The sequence below is a fragment of the Monomorium pharaonis genome, chromosome 5 (assembly GCF_013373865.1).
Source record: "Monomorium pharaonis isolate MP-MQ-018 chromosome 5, ASM1337386v2, whole genome shotgun sequence".
Classification (NCBI taxonomy): domain Eukaryota; kingdom Metazoa; phylum Arthropoda; class Insecta; order Hymenoptera; family Formicidae; genus Monomorium; species Monomorium pharaonis.
Window position 1 is genome coordinate 22,535,961 of NC_050471.1, and position 21,379 is coordinate 22,557,339.

Sequence of the window (21,379 nt, forward strand, 5' to 3'; positions counted from 1 at the left end):
AAAAATTAAAAATTGTATTTACAAATACTTTATTTATTAACTTTACATATATATATTTATTAAACTTTATTTATTGATAAAGAGTGCTTAAGAAGTCGAGATCTTTTCGAGTTCGCAAACTTTAACTCGGCAATTATTTCTCGCGAACGAATCGCGTCCGTCGTCCCAACGGAAATTCTCGGAAGCTCAACGGTCATGCTCGGATTTATTGATATTTGCTCCAAAAGCAAAGGGGGAGCTCGCCGTCACACCCGCAAGCTCAACAGTCTTCAAGTGTACAGCTGATCGAGAGACAAGGCTGAAGCAACCGCGTCGTGGTTTCCGGTTCACGACGGTTTTCTCTCAAAATTCCCAACCGCCATGAGCGAGTGACAGCGAGTGTCAGACGGTCACGAGAATTTTCCCGCGTGTGACATCATCCGCGGCTTCAGAGCTAATCGGAATAATTGTCGGGATGTCGTCGAGATAGCGGGACAAAGCTTTTTTTCTCTCTGGAGAACCGGACGGTCCATTTAGATACCGCACCTCCTTCTCCTCCCCACCCTCCCCTTCTCGTTTCGCCTGCGCCACGGAAGATCGAAAGGTTCCCGAGCGAGATTGCGAGCATCCGAAGATTTGGCCACACGATTCACGATTTCGAAGTTCCAACTGTCTAAAAGTCCTAAAACGGCTAATAGAAACAGATCTCCCGTAAAATTAAACACTTCGAAGAATATATATGTATATTTTCCAAAGGATTTAAATAAAAACACACTCTTTGATAATCCAAGAGCCGGATTCACTCACCCGGCTCACTCTAATTTCTAAGTAATTCAATTGTCCGAATTGGAGTCTAGGACTGATATCCTCGAATTCGTATAACAGACAAATTTTACAGCTGTATATTTTAAAGTGTTGAATTTCTTACTGAACGTTGAAAACTTTAAATACCCGAAGATTTAAAAACTTGCCAATCATCAAGTTGCCAATTACCTACTTGAAAACTTCTGAGAATTTTGAGGCGTTTAAATATCTGTGAGACTTTTACGAAATTTCTCAGTGGAAAAATGTGATCAAATAATCTCGAGTTCCATATATCCAATAATAAAATCATAGAGCTTCATAATCACTGGTCGATGTTGGTAAAAATCGAAATATCGACTGACAAGAAACGACAGATTGGAAGCTCCTGCTCGTCGGGACGCTCGATAACCACGAAAACCCTTTACAATGGCCAACGAAAGGATATCGAAACATTATAGGTTGGCAATATACAAATGTCACAACTTACGAGTCTATGAAATTGCTCGTAGCCTTAAATTTTCACTCGCGTTGCAGATATTTATTAATCCAGAAGTTCAAGAATTTTTCATTTATTCATTCCTTTAGTCAAATTTATATATAAAACTACGCCATTTTTTTTTAAATCTTCTTTTACTCGGTATTTATCGAAGCACGTTTTGCTTTCCAAGAACAACGTTACCAGTACCGGGTCACTCCGAAGTAAATCTCTGCTCAATGACGCTCCAGCTTGGCAAGGACATCAGCAAGACCAGCATGCCGGTCATCTTCAACGAGCCCCTTTCTTTCCTGCAACGTGTCGCGGAATACATGGAGTATGCCGTATTGCTCAAACAAGCATCCCAGCAGGAGTCACCGATCTCGAGGCTTCAGGTGCGCGAGGAATTGCCTTTATAAATTTTATCTGGATGATGATAAATCAATAATCCAGCACTATTAATAAACGAAATTAATGATTACGCAGTACGTCGCGGCATTTGCTGTGAGTGCTCTCGCTTCGAACTGGGAGCGCTTTGGAAAACCTTTCAATCCAATTTTGGGCGAGACGTACGAATTGCAACGCGAAGACTTCCGGTATCCATTCTACAGATTGTATTTACTAATTTAATAACTTGATTTCTAGTTAAAACTAGAACTAATTGACTTGTTTGAGATTATTTTATTACTAATTTGCTATTTTTCTTTTCATACTTGAAAATCATTTCTTCTATAAATCTTCTTCAGGATAATATGCGAACAGGTCTCGCATCATCCACCAGTGTCCGCGTTCTACGCTGACAGCGAGGACTTCATCTTTCGTGGTAGCATCCATCCCAAATTGAAATTCTGGGGGAAGTCATTGGAGGTGCATCCAAAAGGAGTTGTGACAGTCGAATTACCCAAGTCAGTTCATAATTATATAATAAATCATAAGTGATTTATGTACTAAACATTTATTTATTTTATCTGACATTAATTATTATCATTATAATCTCTTTTATATAATATTAATAAAATTTATTTTTATCGAGGCTCCGAGACCTTTTCAAAATGTACAATGTGTTATTAATGATTATACTTGAACAGATGGAAGGAAGCTTACACTTGGCAAAATGTCAATTGCATCCTTCACAATGTTTTGGTGGGCCAATTATGGATGGAGCAATCAGGTCCTCTGGAAATCAAACAGCACGGGGGGGATAATCTGAAGACTAAATTATGTTTTATTAAAAGCACCCTGAACGGCAAGGACGTCCATCGCGTCGAGGGGTTCATAACAAATCAAGAGTAAGTCTTAATTAAGTTAACTTTATCAGCAAAGCAGATAAAACACTTTTTCTTTGCAAAAGAAAGTTTTATTTGTAAAATAAATTTATTTTAAATTATCTAAAAATACAATTTATTATTATTGTTTTTATTATTATAATTTACTTATATATTCTTTTAGGAAAAGAAAATTACTCTTTCTCTATGGTCAGTGGACCGAGATTTTACGATCCTGTGAGCCTTCGTTGTACGAGGAGACGCTGGAGAAGATTAAATTGGAGGCCAAAAGTCCGCAGGGCAGTCCAGGGCACAAAAAGGTTCTGGCAAAACTCCACAGTCTCAAGGTCGGAGCTTTCAAGCCCTTGCATCAGGTACAAAAATATTTTAATTAAATAATTCTCATTAAACAAATCGGCTTATTTTCTTCGAAATTCTTTAGTAAATATATCCATATTACCAGAACGATTTTTTTTTCTCATTTATCAGGATGCAATAGACGAGCCCTTTGGCAGTACGTTTCTTGACGACATACCGATTGTGGACGAGATTCCAGGATCTACCACATTGTGGGAAGTTACGCCGAGACCCAGCAACAGTTCGGATGTTAGTCCAAACTTCGAATTTTGATTGATATTTTGCTATTCAAATCTTATTCAAATTCTAAAAATATTGTAATAGTTCATGTTATGAATTATTTTATTTTTGTAACATTTATTTCATAATTTTTTATTTTTACTTACAACGAATTAAAATTTTCTCATCTTTTTATCAGTTCGACAAAAATAATCTACTTTAAAATAAGTATATCGATTTATTTAATGATCCCAAGATGTTATCACTGTGGTTTGCAGTATTATCAGTTCACAACGTTCGCCATGTCGCTGAACGAGCTGCAGACTGAAATGGAAGAAAATCTATGCCCCACCGACTCCAGATTGAGACCAGATATTCGCAAGCTAGAGAACGGTGATCAGGATGGAGCTGCGTCTGAGAAAACTAGACTCGAGGAAAAACAAAGGAATTCCCGCAAAGCACGCAAGCAGAAGAAGGGAAATGAATATGTTCCTAGGTATTTTAATTATATGTTTTTTAAAATACGTTTGGAATTCGAAATATTAAAAGCTCGACTTGAAAATTTAACGAATTAAAGTTCCGAAAGAACTTTACGATTCAAGTGATTTATTGTTATTTATCTCGTTATCAAATATTAAATTGTTCTAACTATTTTTAGTCTCAATTTAAAACCTAGAAAAAATAAAATTAATTTAAGTAAAATATTGTATTGGAATATTAATCAATTAATGATTAGTGATCCATGATTTCTTAATGCAAATGATACTTAAAAAATGTATGTGCAGGTGGTTCCAATCAGGCACGAATCCTTATACGGGCCAAGAAGATTGGATATACCTGGGCGGATATTGGGACCGTAATTACACCGACATCGAGGACATCTTTTAATGAAAACAGAGCTCGTTAGCTTCCATTAACTCAACCGACGCCCACGGAGGAGCGGCGATTGGCCGTCGTTAGTGCAAAATTACAAATAAATTGCCTAAGAGGACAGGTGCGTAGATCGGTAATAGACGCCATTAGTAATTGATGTCTTTGTGTAAAGTAAATTAAAAGCAGATCTCGCTCGAGATTATTCGAGCGCCAAATTGGAACTCGGTGAGTTGTTGGGTATTTCTCTCCCACGCTCTTCGACGTAGGAAGAGAGCGAATCGAAGATACAAGCGAACATGACTCGAAAAATCAATCTGTAAAGATCAGAATTTATAATTTTCAAACATTCGATTGCATCATTGGTTCGCGCTTCCTATTTCCAATACTATTTTTATAAGAGGCCAAGTTGGACGACTGGAAAGGCGATTCTCTCGTAGTATGCCTGCTTGAAGAAGCCAGTAAGAGACGGTAGAAACTGATTGGAAGCTCGTAGGGCGTTCCTAAGACAACTTATTTTAGGAACACTCTAATCAACTTCAACGCAGGCTATCGTTTCAGTCTAGCTATCTCAGTTAAGCCATCAAATATATTTATCCGCATATTAACCACTTTTCTATCGATCTGTCAATTTAATCAAGTTATGTTTCGTCGTTTCATACGAGAATCGGACTTAATTCTACCCGAGAGTATTCTTGTATATTTATATCAAAACTATACGTAATAGAAATATAGAGAAAATCTTATATATCTTATCAATTGAGACTGCATTCTGAAATTTAGATCGAAGAATAGATCTTTTTTTTTAACAGGAAAAATATGATAGCGGACGATAAAGGACTTATCTAAAAGATGTATATCCCAGATATACATCTAAGAATCCGACACTGCGAATATCAAAAATAATCGTATCGATTTTTTTTTAAATGTCATTTTATCGGACTCTTTGAGCAGGAATGTCGTAGATTTTCATGTAAATATACAGCGATTGTATAATACCTCTGTCAGACGGGCCGAACGAATTTTCGCGACAGCTTCGTACCAATATCGAGCAATAATTATTTACTGTAAAACTTTATGTGTTCGGATTACTTTCGATTTTCAACCCGGAAAAAAAAAATCGCCGAACTTCAGCCATTACGAGACGCCATGTTGGAAAGAAGCGGGATTTCAGGATCCGCAAATTTCAGTGCCAAGGATCCCAAGGTTCACGGAATTAAGGAAACTAGACCCGACGAGAAAATGTGAAGAGAAAATGTGAGCTACGGAAAGATTTAAGAAATGAAAAACTTCAGGAAAAGATTGACAACTCCGCTTGAGTCACAGAAAGATGCAAAGGATCTAGTATACATTTGCCGAATAAACTACGTTACTGCTTCCAGGTAGATGTATCTTTTGTGCAATAGATGCTTCCTAGGGCAAAAACCTTCAGACAAATATGTTGCGTGTCGTATGTGCGTTAAGCTTAATTTAAGAAGGATGACAATAATTTGAGGTTCTCGAAGAGCCAAGTGCGTTTCAAACCGTGAAACTATCTGAATTTTAAATCATGCTAATGAATCAGTTACGAAATAAGTCAGAAACAATCTCTCTTGTAATCGATCAGTCCGTTGAGATTCTCCTCCTATTCAAGGAAGAAAATCTAGCAGCCCAGGAAAGATGAAGCTTCATATCAAATAGATCAAATTATATCAAATTATAGATCAAATTATATCAGACCAGATCTAATTTTACAAATCGAATGATAAAATTAAATTCGCTCTGACGTAATTTGATCTATAATTTGATCCTCGGTATGAAGATTTTTTCCCCCGAGAGCCGAGAAACGTGAGAAAGAATCAGAAATGAAGGAACGAAGAGTCATATTAAATTAAGGATGTATTGGACTGAAGTTCAAAATGGTACAAAGCTGCTAAAAATTTGTGAAATTGAAAACGCATCCACCAAACGGTTGCTGAGTTATAACTATTTTAATTTTCACTGATTTTACATGGTATCCTTTTCTATCTTATGGAAAAAGACGATCTTGACGGATGAAACAGCTAAAAAAATATAGAAGAAATAGTACCAGTGTTTTGAATTTTTTTGTACGTCTAGTATATGAATAGATGAAAATATCTGCCAAGTTTCAATTGTCTTCACTACACCGTTTTAAAGAAATAAAATATAACTTGAGATAATTGTGCATTTTCACTGTCAAAAGTTTAAACTCATAAGTGAAAAAAATCGCAAATACGTGAAAAATACCTTTGTAAGAGTAAAAATAAGACTCCAACTATCGTTCAAGTTTCTTACATCTAGATTTACTATGCGTTAGGCGTAGATATTTAAGTATTTCAAATTTCATGCACTTTTGTCTAAGATTGTATGTCCGATACACCCTTAAGATGAACCAGCTTTCTTTTGCGAGACCTTACGATTTACGCAGTCAAAAGATATTCGTTGGACGGTACCTTTTGGAGTTTGGTATGATTTGGAATTCAGATCCTCGAATTATGATCCCAGCGGTCCTCCAGCTCAAGTTCACCGTCTGCAGACGATAACTCTCGGCTGATAAGCGGAATCGTGCAATATACGAGTGCGTCGCGATTCAACCGCGCTGTGAATAGAGTTTGCGATATAAATATATGAGTGCACATATCTGACAACCAATAGAATTTCTATGCTTCCATAAGGGAAACGAACGGCGACGCGAATCATTTATACGTTGACAATGATCGTACCCTGCGGTGATAATCACCCGGATAATCACTCCTGAGGACCTTATTATTGTTAAAAATCGCGCACTTATAACAGTTTGTAGGAACTCGTTGTGTTTGCGTTGCATAGATCACGCCAATGTGTAACTGTACATAGACAATAGCCCGATAGAAATAAATGTTGTAAAAAAAAAAAAAGAGTCCTCGATCTACTGCCTCCGTTTTTATTCTGTAGCGAAAGCCTGGCAATTCGATTTTTTCACGTAGAAATATGCTAATTCAAAAAAAATTTAAAAAAAATGTTTAACCATTTACTAATTTACTTAATTATAAATTGCAAATTTTATAGAGTAGAAATGAAAATATCTCATGTATGTTCCTTAAATATTTTAAATTAGGGTTGGATAAGTTAATGTTTTCAAACTACTTTCTTAAACTAATTTAAATTAAGTTAAAGTTATAAAATGGTTCACTCTTATAGAACGTATTTTTCTTTTACACAGATAAATTTTAATTTAGAAGAAAAGTAAATAAATTCAAGTCTATGTTTTTAAAAAATAACTAGTTAAAATTAAAAATTACCAACTCTATTATTTAATACGCTTTTAACTTATTTTTTTAACTATAGAATTAATATACAACCCTAATTATTATATAATAAATTTATGATTATTAAATTTTATACATATATTATAGTATTGTATGCACGCATAAAATCTTTGACTCACGTAAACTTTGTATCTTTATAACTAAAGATTTATCTACAATTTTAATTTCGCATATTGCGTATATTGTGGCTGCGTTCCCTTTGACGCTTACAGCGCTTGTAAGCATCATTTGTCTTTGTTTAATCATGATGAACAGCAAGGGTGAAATTATGCTCACAGCGCTGTGAGCGTCATATGGAACGTATCGATTACAATAAAATTTCAACACAGTCTTGGATAAAAAAATTGAGAAGTAAAAATTACAGAGGCACATATAGAGTTATTTCCAAACCTGACAGTAATAAGATGTAAATTTAATAACGCCATTTACAGTTATACTTATTATATGCTGTTATTATCAAATTTCTCTGCCGAATCGCTCGAGGTTTTACCGGGCGCTCGCTACGCGGCGCCATCGGCGGACGGGTTTGTAACATGGCCGCCAGTGTTCAGCCTGTTCACCGTCGGGACGGAACCAATTGATCTTTCCGCGGTATCGGGGGAACGTATGTTACTTTTCATTTCCCGGTGAACCGATTTGTGACGCCGAGACACGCCGGTCCTCCCTGCACGATCGACGAAAGTCGTCATTTTCCTCTGATTTTGCGCCACGAGACCATCGAGATGAGCAACGTACCAACAGGTGAGACCACGGGCTTCGTCGTCATCCGTTTCCGATCCGATCGAGGAAATTGCGTGTACTCGATCGAGCGAGAAAGGATCGTTAATTTTCGTTGGGAAATCTGCCGGCAAAGATCAGGTTCGAGGGCGCGACGGTGACCGAAATTCGATCGAACTCTAACCTGCCGTTTGTACGTCACCCGCTGTCCTGACGTTTCCAACGACGACCTTGTGAACTCGCTCGCGTCTCTGTGTGCGTGTGTTTACGCGTAGTACGTTTGTGTGCAACCGGCGACTCGCCGCGAGTTCCTGTCGAGTCGGTATCGCATTTTTTTTACGTCGCAAAATCGTTTCGTTGACGTTCCGTTCTTGGAGTACAGTTTTTTGGGGCCGCAAGCAGATAGCGAAGCGATTTCGATAATACGCGATAACTTTTCGATAGTCCAATTGATCGATAGTCCAAAGCTCAATTATTACTTATTTAAACAGAATCGCCAAAATAAAGCATTCCTAGTCAGTAGAAGTTTTGCGCGACTTCTGTGAGATTTTCACAGAAATGGAAGAGAAAGGAAGAGACAGTTGGCAGTAATTGACACAAATATTAAATCGCAATTGCAATGCGGGTACAGTACAGCTGCACTGGCGAAGGTCAATTGCCTTAAGCCCATATCACACTACGGTGATTGAGAATTCCGAATTGTGTGAAAATTCACTTTAAAATTTAAAATTGTAAATAATTACAATCCTTAATTCGTAATCTTTTTAATGCATAGTATGATCTGATAAAGACTTTACTCTTTATTCTCTTAATTTAGATGAAGATTGTAGGCGAATAAAGATAGACATCAGTTTCTCTCTGCGGTTTAAAATAACGCAAAAATTAAAATAAATACGAGTTTGATTGACGGTGTTAGGAGAGAAGGGGTTTCAGATTAAACGTTTGTTGAATCTTGCCAAAGTCACGAGTCGTTTTCGCGGGACTTCTGTTCCTTTTCATTTCAATCTGACGTTTGAGTTGAATGCGAAATCAGACGTCGCGCCGGCTTTTAGCCGTAAACACACGTCGCTAAGTATGAACAAGAATCCACCGTGAGTTGGATCGATAAACCGGTTTACCGAAGGTTTCCGTGAAGTTCCAAGAACTTTTGTTATACATCTTCGCCACGCTTCCGCGCTTTCATCGATCGCAAAAATAAGCGAAGTACTCCGGCGAGGAGGTCGATGAACCAATCAGAGCGCTCGATCGGCTCTAGTTTTTCCTCTCCTTTTCTCTTTCTCTTTCTCTCTTCACGACTTTAGCCTACTTTTTCTGTTTTATGCCCGCCGCTATAACTTAAATAGAACGAACGGAAGTGCGTTCCGGGGGAGGATTAAATCGCGAATGACATAAATATTGGGGTAATTTCGAGATACCCCGTGGAGAGCAGATTGCGCAAGACCGTTAGCAAGAATTAGCGACAGTCTCTTAATTAGCGCGCTAAGTTTCCAACAATTTCGTTCGGTTACAGCTGTACATGAATATATACTGTGGAGAAAGTCTTGATTAAATTCGATCAACAATGATTATCAGTATTGCCTGTAAATAAATAAATTAATTAATAATAATTATTATTATATATATTTGTTTATATGCAATCCTTCTAAAATTCTTGGTAGATTTGTTGAAAGATATTTTACAATACCAGCTTAAAGTTATAGAAATGGAAAAATTGCAGATTTTGTTTTATTCATTAATTTTTTTAATTAATGAGAAATTTTGGTCATAAAATTTGGCTTATAATAGTTATGTAGTAAAAATATAGTAAGAATGACCATATTTTGCCGCAGCTGTTTTAAATAGAAAACTTTTCAACAGATAAGTAGATCCGAATGAAATCTTGTACGATTATTTATTAGAAATTTTATTAGCAGTTTTATCAGAGTTTTATTAGCATATGTAAAATCTTCGATTTAGCTCGTGATATGCTGCTTCCTCATCAAACTTGTAAATAAATGGTATAATTTACATGAGAATCAAGATGAAACAAAAAATTAAATAAATTTGAAATTAATAAGAGAGTTATACTTATGTATACATTTTACATAGATACCTAAAGGCAATAATAAAACAATTTAAGAAAAAAAGTTTATTTTTGTATAATGAGAGATGTGAGATATCCTTAAATATTGCCACTGGAGTGCCTCTGGTTTTTTATTAAAAAATTTTTTCCTTCTTTTTTTCTCTTGATTATGAATTTCTAATGCATAGAATCGCAACATCAAGTTATACTTCACGATGGAGAACCAAGGCCACCTGTCCGTTCCCTCTTTTCCTTTCCTCTTCTCCCTCTCTTTCTGCTCCTTCCTCTTGCCCCCTCACACCTCTGGTTTCCTGCTCAGGTAGAGCAAGAACAGCGTCTCGATTTCTCTGTAAACGTGGTGGCGTCCTCCTCGCGATCGACAACATCGACGTCGTTCTCGAGAACGCAGCTGTTAGTCGTGTGTGCACGTCGATACACGTGGTCGCGTCTTGTGAAACCGTCACGAATTGCATTAAATTAATTATGCATCGCGACATAAATCTGAAACTCGATCTTGTTGGAAGGAAAGCTGATCGTGCGACCTTTTAAATTATTGCTTTGAATTTTGAATTAATTTGCTGACTTGTAACAAGATGTAAAAGATTAAACGTGATAAATTAATTATGATAGTTTTCGTCAAGATTATGTGAGACGATATGTGCCTCTGTAATTTTTACTTCTTAGTTTTTTAATCCAAGACTGTGTTGAAATTTCATTGTGATCGATACAGTATCATACGCATTATGCGAAATTAAAATCGTAGGTAAATCTTTATTCACAAAATCTTTAAAGCAAAAATATGGGAGCAAGATGTTTAAGAAGCAAGACTTTGAATGCTGACGAAAATTACTAAAAAAAATTTGTAAAGGGATTTTTTTTCATTATCTCTAATGCTATAAAGAGATCTATTTATAAAGAGATCCTGAAGCTTTCACAATAAACTCTCCGGTATTCTTCTTGAATTGAGATTTCGGAGAATTTAAAAAAGCGTTAAATTTTGGGACAAGCTTTCGCGCCTCCCGGTGGAAGATCATGAAAGGCAACATGGCGAATCCTGAACAATCTGTAGATGCAAAGTCTATCCAACCACGCGGGAAAGTGCCAATCTGCCAGGAGCATAGCGAGGAGAATTGCCCGAGCGAGAATGAACGCGAGTTCGAGTCGCTGGAGTACGAGGAGGATGCATATTATTCGAAGCTGACAACGACGCCGAGCTTCGACGACATCGACGAACTGGGCGACGAAGAGGTAGACGAGCTAGTGGTCCACTGCTGGCGCGACTCCAACGGCGACATCGACGAGATTGTCGTGGACGACGGCAACCTGTCCTTAGAAACGGAGTTTCTGCAGGAAGGATCACATGATGGGCGCAAGAGGAAGAAGAAGCGATCGATCCGCGTGATCTTCCAGGATTTCTCCAAACCCTACCTCGCCAAAATCAGCAATAGTCAAAATTATAAAAAGTTCCTCGAGCTGATAAAAGGTGTTGAGAAAAGAGAAGAGAAATTTACTGCTTTACCGCTTTTACACTTATAATTTGCAATAGAGAGAAGTTGTTATGAATTTCGCTGAAATTCTAATTAGGGTAATTGTAAAATCGTGAAAAATCGCAGATAATTTGATAGAATGTATCTTAATGATATCAATGTTATGGATTTAACATTTTTTAAGTTATGACAATTATGAAAAAAAATTTGAATTGAAAAGATTTTGTGTAGATTTGCAAGTTCTGAAATTGGCTAGACGTTTAATTTCTAATAATAACTGTGTACTTTCACGTGAGAAATTTCGCGGTTACGTCTCGCAACCTCTCGACGTCGATTCATTTTTTCTCGACACGTGAAAGTATACGAAAAAGGATCGTGGAATCGCTATCGGGTACAGCGACGTGGAAACATGCTCTTAATTTTTCTAGGACGACGTTTCGCTCTGCTGAAATTGCAGAACTCCAAACATTCCTTCGCGATCTGACGAAATCGGTGAAATAATCAGAATCGCCCACTAAAAGTTTAAACAATCGCTTCCCGAAAATTATTGACAATTTGCAGTCGAAGAATTACATTTCTATTTTCATCTTTGTCACAAAAACCTGCATTAGATATAGTAAACTTTATCCATTCTAAATTATAAATTTTGAAGCAATCTTAGTCTTATTGTAATCGATAAATTTAGCAGCAAATGTAAATTATATTTACAGTTTAAGATAAGATATCTTTCTGATATAAGATATCAGATAATATGTTGAATTCTAATTTTTAACTTTATAATAATTCTTTTGTGTATGTTACTTTGTTGTATCGTCTACTTTATTATAATTTGAATAGAACATATATTAATCGCATTATCTTTCCATGTGTAACATAATAATCTGTATTAAATTGCAACCTGTTAGCGAGAAAACTGATCCTCTCGAGCAGTCAGCATGACCGTCATGGTACCGTACATGGCTCACAATTAATTTTCTTCCTACTCTTTTGTTCCAGGAGAAGACGCCTCGCTCCACTCGGGTGGCTCTCTATCTCCATCGTCGGATAACATAGCGAATGAGCTTCAAGGACTTACTTTGGAGCAGCAAGAACAACAGAGGGCCGAATGGAGTGCCGAATTAGCAAAGGCAAGGTTTCGGAGACTCGAAAAAAACGTACGGAAAATAATGAAAGTCGATTTCAGGTCGAAGAAGAGATACAGACTCTGAGACACGTTCTCGCCAATAAGGTCAAGGTTTCACAGGATCTTAAAAGGAAACTTGGCATTAGTGTCTGGAAGGAACTCACTGACGATGTTAATCAAGGACTCAAGAACGTTAAAGAAAGTCATGTGTAGGTATTCTGCTATTCCTTTGCTTTTTTCGCACCTCTGTACATATATACATATACTCTATACACACTCTATGCACACTTTATGTACTCTGCTATATTTTATGTATAAGGAAGAAGTGGATAGAAAATGAGCCGTCATAGAATATTTTAAAATATTCTATCTAAACTCACGAAATATCTTGTTTCGCATGTTAACAAAATATTTAACACTCCTAGAGAAAAGCATGAATTGTGTTTTGCAAATTTTTTTAACTTGATTTCTTTCTCTCTTTCTTAATTTCTTTGTTCCTCGTCTCTTCGTTTTCTACGAAGTGACTCTTGATACTTCACCTCTACACTTCAGATACACGTAGAATCATTGATTTTTTTTTCACTTTTGGTTGGGTTCTTATTCAGTTATCAGTACATTGGCGAGACATTCGGTCACTTAACTAGGACAATCTCCGCGAACAGTTTGTAAGTACGCACAAAGTGTCTCATTTTCTCCTCGTGATTCCACGTTTCGAAACGATATTCTGTATCATATTAATAATAGATAATTATATATAGAATGCCTCTGAAGAAATAGGTCATTAAACTTTGGCAGCATATTTATCTTCAAAGCAAACATATAATCTAGCAAATTTGCTTTGGAAACAAAACCATCGTTGATATTTTAATTTTTATAATTTTAATTATCGATGAGTATTGTTGTTATAGTACAGAATATCGCTACTACTCTCGCTTGAAACAAAAACAAAATTTAACACAGCAAACACTAACTTTATCTAATTTTAACTAAGAGCTTTGCCGATTAAAAATTAATTAACGCAGTTATGGAAGATAATTTTATTTCTATTTTTAAATGGACGATTGATTACTTTTACTACTTTAATGATAAATATTTTTTTTGTCACGTTAGATACCAAAAGACGGAATCTGTATTGAAATCTACGGCTGAGAAAACGACAAGTATTCTGGGTGGTTTTGGTAGTGGTATTACTATGAAATTGGGCCAGATGCGCAATTCTGACAGCTTTCGATCGCTAGAGGAAAGGGTTGGATCCGCCTGTGAGAATATCAAGGTAACTGAAATTAATTTTAAATATTTGTATTACTTTAATCTTTTAAAGTAATTATTTTATAACTTATTAGAGATAGATGCGTGCATTTTATAATTTCTAATTTTTTATATTGCTAAATGAACACAAACTAAATGAATCATACAAAATAATTTATTTTATCACATGTTGAATTTATGCTTCTTGGAATCATTACAGAAGTTCATAGAATCTTAATTTCTTTGGTCTTTTTGAATCTTTTTCTTCTTTTCATAGACGAAAGTCGTCCCTTCGAGGTCCGGCTCGACGCAGAGTTTCGACGAGGCGCTTCGGGAGTCAGAAGCAATGAGGCGCGCATCCGCAGGTCCGACAGCCACTAGTCCGACCATTCCTGAGGACAAGATGCTCTCTTAGAGCCCAAAACCGCGCGAAATCTGCACGTCTCCTTCGCGCGATACAAAATGTTGAGACCGCGCTATAATTATTACTGTGTTCGTCTATTGCAAGCGCTTTAGCGAGCCAAATGGCGTATCCGTGCGGGTCGGAGTTTTTCGGTACTTTGTTCAATCGAGACTTCGACCACGAACACGTTCAAGTACTATCCTATTCTCTATCCAATAAAAGTATATATTTTTCTTGCACGTCATTCCCACGTCTTTTCCCTCGCAGGATCGCCTCTTTCTCCGGGTCACTGTCAGGACATCCTTAATGGAAAGTGACCCATACAATTTTTATACTTGATACTAAAGAGCGCGTACTCGACAATGAGATCTTTTCCAAACAATGGAATGCCTTTTAAAATTCTTTTATAATTAATTGTGATTTGTAAATACAAATAAAATATATTTGAGGCTCGAATCGGAACTGATTATTTATATGCCGCGAAAAACTCCATTTTTAATAATAAAATTGACAATAAAACCGCGAAAAAGAAAATTATTCGCAATGCGATCCCCTATAATTTTCACCATTGCACATATTAATTTTTTTCTTTTGATGTTAGAGAACAATTATATTTAATTGTATCAAACCTATCTAAATTCCGAAAAACGCACTTATCTCTGCAAATATTTTTGACACTTGGAGTCTTAATGAATATGACTGATGTCCTGAATCAACCTTGATAGAGCTGCCAAAAGCAAATATCTTCAACGATTTATGACGAATGACCCGTCCACTGACAATATTTTACTGTATTTTACACTGTATACTAAACTTCACTTACTATACAAGTTTAATTAGTGCGAGTTATTCGGAATATTTAATTCCGCTAAAAAAGCAAATCGAATCTCGAGAAACACTACAAATCTTTGTTTTTTCTATTTATCTAATAACGCAGAAAATTGTAGCAAAATGACAGGAAGACTATTACATAAAAATCATACGAATATAGAGTTTGTAACGTAATAAAAATTGCAATAATGTAAATGAAGTACCGTTTTTCACGCACCGCGAATTATTTTATCATTGTGCAGAATGTGTCACCGGCAACAAAGCAGACAGATGCGCGAGTCTTTGAAATGGCAACTTGTTTTTTTCTTCGATAGACATTAACAATTCTGCTTTCCAGCGACTCATTCTGTATGTTTAACTAAGAGAAAGTTTCTCGCGATTCTCGATTTAATTCATTGGATGGATACTTATTAAGTGTGCGGATAATTTAATGATCAAATTCGCATGAAATTCGAGATATTTTGTATTCTAGCTTTATAGATGGATTATCGACGACGCGCGATACGTGACATGTGTTCTCCCATTAACATTAATACGCAATAACTTACACGCAAAGCTGCGGCACTTAAGCGTGCGTCGCGGAAGTGATTGAGCGTTACTAACGACAATTGACCGTGATTCGTCGATAATATCTACTGCATAATACTTTCTTGTTCATATTGATAAATAAATTATTTTACGAAATGCTAAAAACCACAGCTGTCTCGCCTCCTGTAAATCAAAGAAACTTTCTTAATAATTTAAACGATTTTAACAATCAAATTTAAATATTAAGGTTCGATGTATTACATGATCTTTTTTACATTTATAGTCAAAATAATTATAATAAATAATTGAGATAAATCAAGTTTCGACTCGATTTTATTGCGCGGTATTTCAATGTATATTGTTTATTATTTTAATGTTTTTTTTTCTATAAATTCCATTCATATATACTTCAAATTTCAATTCCAGATTAGATATTCCGCAATCGATTCGCCACTTTGATCGTTTCGATATTTCGAAAATCGCAGTTCCGTTGAACTACGGCCAACTTCAATCGGTAGTGACGTTACGTCAGATCGGGTCGCTCCGCGTTTCTCGCGATCGTTCTCACCGTTTAGATGTAGTTTTCGAGTGTAAAAAGTTATTATATGAGCATCTCGTGAAGCGTCGAATCTCGCGATTCGCGGAATATCACGATTTTGTTGTGATGATACGCCGATGTGGCGGATTTCGGTGAATTTTGGCGGATTTTTCTTCTTCTTGGAATCGGTCGAAATCATCGTTTCGCGCGTTTCAAGCTTTCCGACGAAGTCCAACGTGAAAACGCGATCGCAACGAAGTGCCAGATATACGCACACGCGCTTTAAAATCGATATAATTAATCGGCCGCTCGTTTTATGAGAATGCATTGTTTCGATTGTCTCTGATCTCCCTTGCCAAAGTATTTCGAATTTTGCATTAAAAAGATCACGGTTGCGCTTGAATCTTGCGCCGCCAGATGGCGCCAGAGATCTGTCACTGCGCGCGCTAATGTTGCGTTTCGCCGGTTTCGCGGTGTCGTCATCGTCAGAGGAGAGCGAGTGAAATGGAGTGAAAACAGTGATCGGTAATGCAAAAAGCGGATTGTTAAATTGATCGATGTACGCGAGTGTAACAGCCGTTTGTTCGAGACGATTCTAGTTTCGAAAAAATGCTGATTTTGGAGAGAAAATGGACTGAGAGAATGCACAATAAGCCGCGGTCCAGAAGATCGACGATGCGGCTGTTGCAGTTCGGTAAGTGAATTGATTGGTTATGCGAATTACTGGAAAAACTGTCTATTGCCTGAGGACATATAACATCGAAATTGCATTTCCCAATTTTGTTTTAATAAGCTCCCATTATCTACTGACTTAAATTAGTGCACTGAAAAAATGTCGAAATATTAGTAGGCAAAATGTTGCTTTTGTGACGTTTTCTTTGGTATATTATTTATTGATTATAGAAAAAGATTTGATTACTATTACGAAATATATATATATATTTCTATGAAATATATCTTCTCTTAGTGAGATATAACTCATTTTTTTATTAATTGGTTTATCTGTTAAAAATAGCATTCTAATTCATTGCATTTATTTCAGTGAAATAAATTTATAGTTTAAGTTCAATTTTTACTCTTTCATAGTGACGTTTTATTTTAAAAAGAGAGATTTAGAGAAGAAAAATTATATTACGACGAATAAGAGCTCAGATCTGGCGATTGTTTAATCTGTTACATAATCCAATTTAACTAATTGCTTATTCGTGAAAAAATATATTTTACAAATAGTATAAGGGTTCTTTAATTTTCTATCTTGATTGGTAAGTGAGATCTAGAAATTTAATTAAATATTTGCATGAAAGTTGACGATTAATGAATCATAAAATATTGATATTTGTTTCATGATTATTCAGATCAACTGTCGGATTGAATTTCGAGCGCAATCAATTAAACGTCAGGCGCCTCAAGCGTCTCTTCTCTTTTTTTTTTTATAAAAAAGCATATAAACCTTTATTAAAACTAAGTACAAAAATAATAGGTACATTTCTTCGTCTTCGCGTCTAAATCTCTAAATTGCTATGCCGGCTGGTCCGCCATTCAAAACTATGTCAATCATTGTACACTCGTGAGCAACAGCGAAGAGTATCCTGCCGAAGGATTGATACAGAGTGTTGTTCCTTCTGATGTAGGATGTTCTGTGTGTGTGTGTGTGTGTGTGTGTGTGTGTGTGTGTGTTTAGAATTTATTTTTTCGCCATTTCTCTAAGACGTTAAAGGTGATAAGCTAACAAGAATAGAGAGCGATTATATATCCAGAGTCGAGTCGATATTAATTAAATCATAATTAATAAATCCATAAGTTAGAGAAATCCGAGCGATCCTTGCCTCGAATCGCCTGCAATTCCACGCGATCGTACACAGTTGTCCCGTGACTATCGGCGCCACACATTTTCTTTTCATTCGTTCGACCTCTCGGCAGAGTTCGGAGAGTCCGCGACGGGAGGAGTTTTTTTTTGTTTATTATAAAATATTATTCTCTCTAATACCTATATTAATTAAATATTCTCGTCGACGGTAGGTTAAACGAAGGTTTCGTTTCACTATACACATATTGCACTCAGCAATTTACTCTCTCGATATAATAAATCGTTTCGACATATAACAGATCGTCTCTAGTACATCACTCGACGATTGCTGAAATTAAAAAAGAAAAAACTTGAACAATCGTGTTACCACTAAACACTATAAAACATAACGGGTGGAGCCTTACACAAGGTTTCAGAACGAGCCTTACATGTGGGTCTTTAAGAAAGGGAGGGACAAGAGCGATGTACAACTGTGAAAAAGATATCGACATGACGTACGTGGGTACGTTGTTAATGTATACATATACATATATATATATAAAACCATATATATTTGCGTATCTTTACGTATAGAGAGAAACATGTATTATATTTATATATATATTACGACTTCGTTAACAACATAAAATTATTCACATAACACAATAATCCATGATATAATAAAATATCATAACGATCTGCTTTTGTACTGGGTAGGCCGACGCGCATATACAGGGTGTCTCCGCATCACCGAAAATTATCTCAACGATAGATTTTTCAAACTTTAGCTGGATTTTTTTTTTTTCAGCATTTTTGTACGCGCGATTTTCAATTATAAGTTTTATATATTATTATATTAAAAAACACAAAATAAATATTTTACTTAAAAATATATTTTTTCCTTTGTAACACTTTACAGATTTAATATACTTGTAGAACTTTTTTGTACAAAAATTTTTTAATAATTTTATATACGGGAATTTTAGTTAATTTTAATCGAAATTTGGATAAATTATTACTGAAGAGAGGAATAGATTTCAAGTGTTCGAGAACATCTGTCGTTGAAATATTTTTTGTCAGCTTACAATCACCCTATGTAAAATACATAATATATTTCATTAACTTCTTCGGGGTATAAAGATTCACATTTTTCGCGCGCATTTACAGCTAATTGGAACTCTTCGGTTCTAATTTTGATTTGCGATCGAGACGAAGATCGGACAGCCAAATTTTAGCTAAACGCGCGCGTTTATCTCTCTTCGTCAGAAATTAATCTATATCTTTTTTTTTTCATCGCGCGGCCCTCGACCGCTTTGAGTATTATTGTATCGCATTAAAAGGAAAAGTGAGAAAAAGAAAGGACGCCTTCTACATTTACATTCTCGTTACCATGGTAACCTCGGGATTCGGATTCGTATCCTTAACGGGCCTGTACAGCCGCCACATTATTCCTAGGATTAGCTTTACGTACGTACACGCTAGGCAAAGTATAGGCTGAGAAGAAAGTAACGTTAAATTTAAGAACGTGTCTCGAACATAGGGAAAGATCTCGGCGATCTCGTGGATACTCGAGTACTGAGGAATCGAGGATCCGGTAGATTCCGATGAGTATTCTCTTACGTGATGCGATCGACGAAGCGGCTGTCTCAACACATCGTCAGGAAATGAATAGTGTTATGATATTGCGCTTATAAAATAAACAAGCTGTATGAGAGATAATATTTTTTCATTAATCTCTTATTTTTGAATAATTTAAAAATTATTTTAATTTTAGAGAAACACAGAGAGAGAGAGAGAGAGAGTGAGAGCATTTTTTTAACGAAAAAAAAAATTAATGTAAAAAGGGAAAATATTGATTTAAAAAATATTAGGAATTCTGTGGAAACTTTTTTGCGAAATATATAAAAGCTGCGTTGTTTTATTGCATTGAGATACAATTTTTCGTTGTCCCTGCAAAATTCTTGAGTAAGTTTAACAAATTAGAAAATCGCCACCTACGATTATTCGCGGTATTTTTCTATCGATAATTCGTTTTCCTCTGCATTTGCGTCACGCGATTCGTTCATGACGACCTTTTCGAGCGTTGCTCTTTTCGCGCAATCTTCCATCTATGGAGATCATTGTTGTGAGACGGGGTTGTGCCACACCTCCGTCTTACCTTCAGAAGGTTAAATGACTTATGCCCGCAACTCTTAAAAGAATCGCCTGTGCCAACAGTAAAACTTAACGTGTCACCAAATTTTTTGCAACAAAAAACCTCAATCTTTATGCATAATTTAAACATTTCTTTTGATCTGAAAATAGGATATTTAAAGTAATATAAATAAAGAATATTTTAAAAATCGAAAGATAGATAGGAAACGTTTTACATTTATAAATTTAACGATTTTTAAACTCACGATTTCAATAGATGAATAAAAAAAATTCATGAGAGTGGAGGAATGATCTCATTCCGAGGCCCTTTGGTCCCATTAACCCTCAAAGACGCGCTTGTAAGTCGTCGCGTAACGATGCCGCTTTCCTTTCGCGATCGCGAGATCGAGGGATCGATCACGCGGTCAATTCGCTGCGCGCGCGGCTGATTAGAAGCGGGATTAGGGCGGGTCGCGATCTAATTCGACGTGATTGGTGAAAGCCGCGACGGCGGCGGTGACTTTAAACACCCCCTTATAAGGTCGCTCTCATCATCGCGATCTTTAAGTACCCTAGACGTGATGAGGCACCGCCGTTAATAACGCCCTTACATCGAGGTGCCCTACAAACCAGACGGGCCCCTCTTTCCACGCCGATGCGGTGTGTGTGTGTGACCCAATTTATCCGATTCCTTATAATTAAAAGTTGTTTTCTTAGAGATCGAATTTGGTCTTGCAATTAAAAATAATGTAGGACAAACTCTAGAGCCATTATTAGATTCGAGGAAAAATATTAGCTTCTAATTGTTTTTAGTTATAAATATAATGTAGAATAGTAGAAGAGAGTCAATTTTTAACTTTTAATTATCTTTCATATAAACAGAAGTTAAAATAATAATGTAGAATAAATCGCAGAGTTTCTGGCTTCATAAATAAAATTTTACAAAATACATAATTTATTTATAATTTACAGAAGGAAAATTCTACAAGTCTTTAATTTCTCTACTTGAAATCTTCCCCATTTTTAATTAGAATAGTAAAACATGGAAAGGGGGCGAGATACGATCAACACGGTAAACTCGTTGAAATTAGACGTCTACTTATAATTACAACGGTTAATGTCCGTTTTAATTAGAGTAGCAAGCATGCATGTTCTTTATAATTCTTTCCTCCTTTTTTCCGATAATTTGAATGTAATTATAATAACAAGATAACAATTGTAATATATATATATATATTTTTTCTGC

The 21,379-nt window shown here is 36.0% G+C and overlaps 2 protein-coding genes across 3 annotated transcripts; both read left to right on the forward strand.

Annotated features, from left to right (window-relative positions):
• Positions 1-243: 243 nt before the first annotated feature.
• LOC105838211 (oxysterol-binding protein-related protein 2) lies at positions 244-5,242 on the forward strand. The gene is made up of 9 exons (XM_012683593.3): positions 244-1,241; positions 1,452-1,653; positions 1,745-1,854; positions 2,005-2,163; positions 2,347-2,547; positions 2,708-2,897; positions 3,013-3,129; positions 3,378-3,595; positions 3,885-5,242. Exons 1-9 carry the CDS (start codon positions 1,210-1,212, stop codon positions 3,985-3,987), a joined length of 1,332 nt encoding a protein of 443 aa, XP_012539047.2. The 5' UTR covers positions 244-1,209; the 3' UTR covers positions 3,988-5,242.
• Positions 5,243-7,791: 2,549 nt separating this feature from the next.
• Positions 7,792-14,846, forward strand: LOC105833597 (tumor protein D54). Of its 2 annotated transcripts, XM_012675440.3 has the most exons (7): positions 8,038-10,595; positions 11,082-11,539; positions 12,540-12,670; positions 12,727-12,875; positions 13,272-13,331; positions 13,777-13,939; positions 14,192-14,846. In XM_012675440.3, the coding sequence occupies exons 1-7, from the start codon at positions 10,237-10,239 to the stop codon at positions 14,327-14,329; spliced, it is 1,458 nt and encodes a 485-aa protein (XP_012530894.2). In that variant the 5' UTR covers positions 8,038-10,236; the 3' UTR covers positions 14,330-14,846. The 2 variants fall into 2 exon arrangements, with proteins under 2 accessions (XP_036143467.1, XP_012530894.2); XM_036287574.1 differs by lacking the exons at positions 8,038-10,595; positions 11,082-11,539 and adding an exon at positions 7,792-8,018.
• Positions 14,847-21,379: the final 6,533 nt, after the last annotated feature.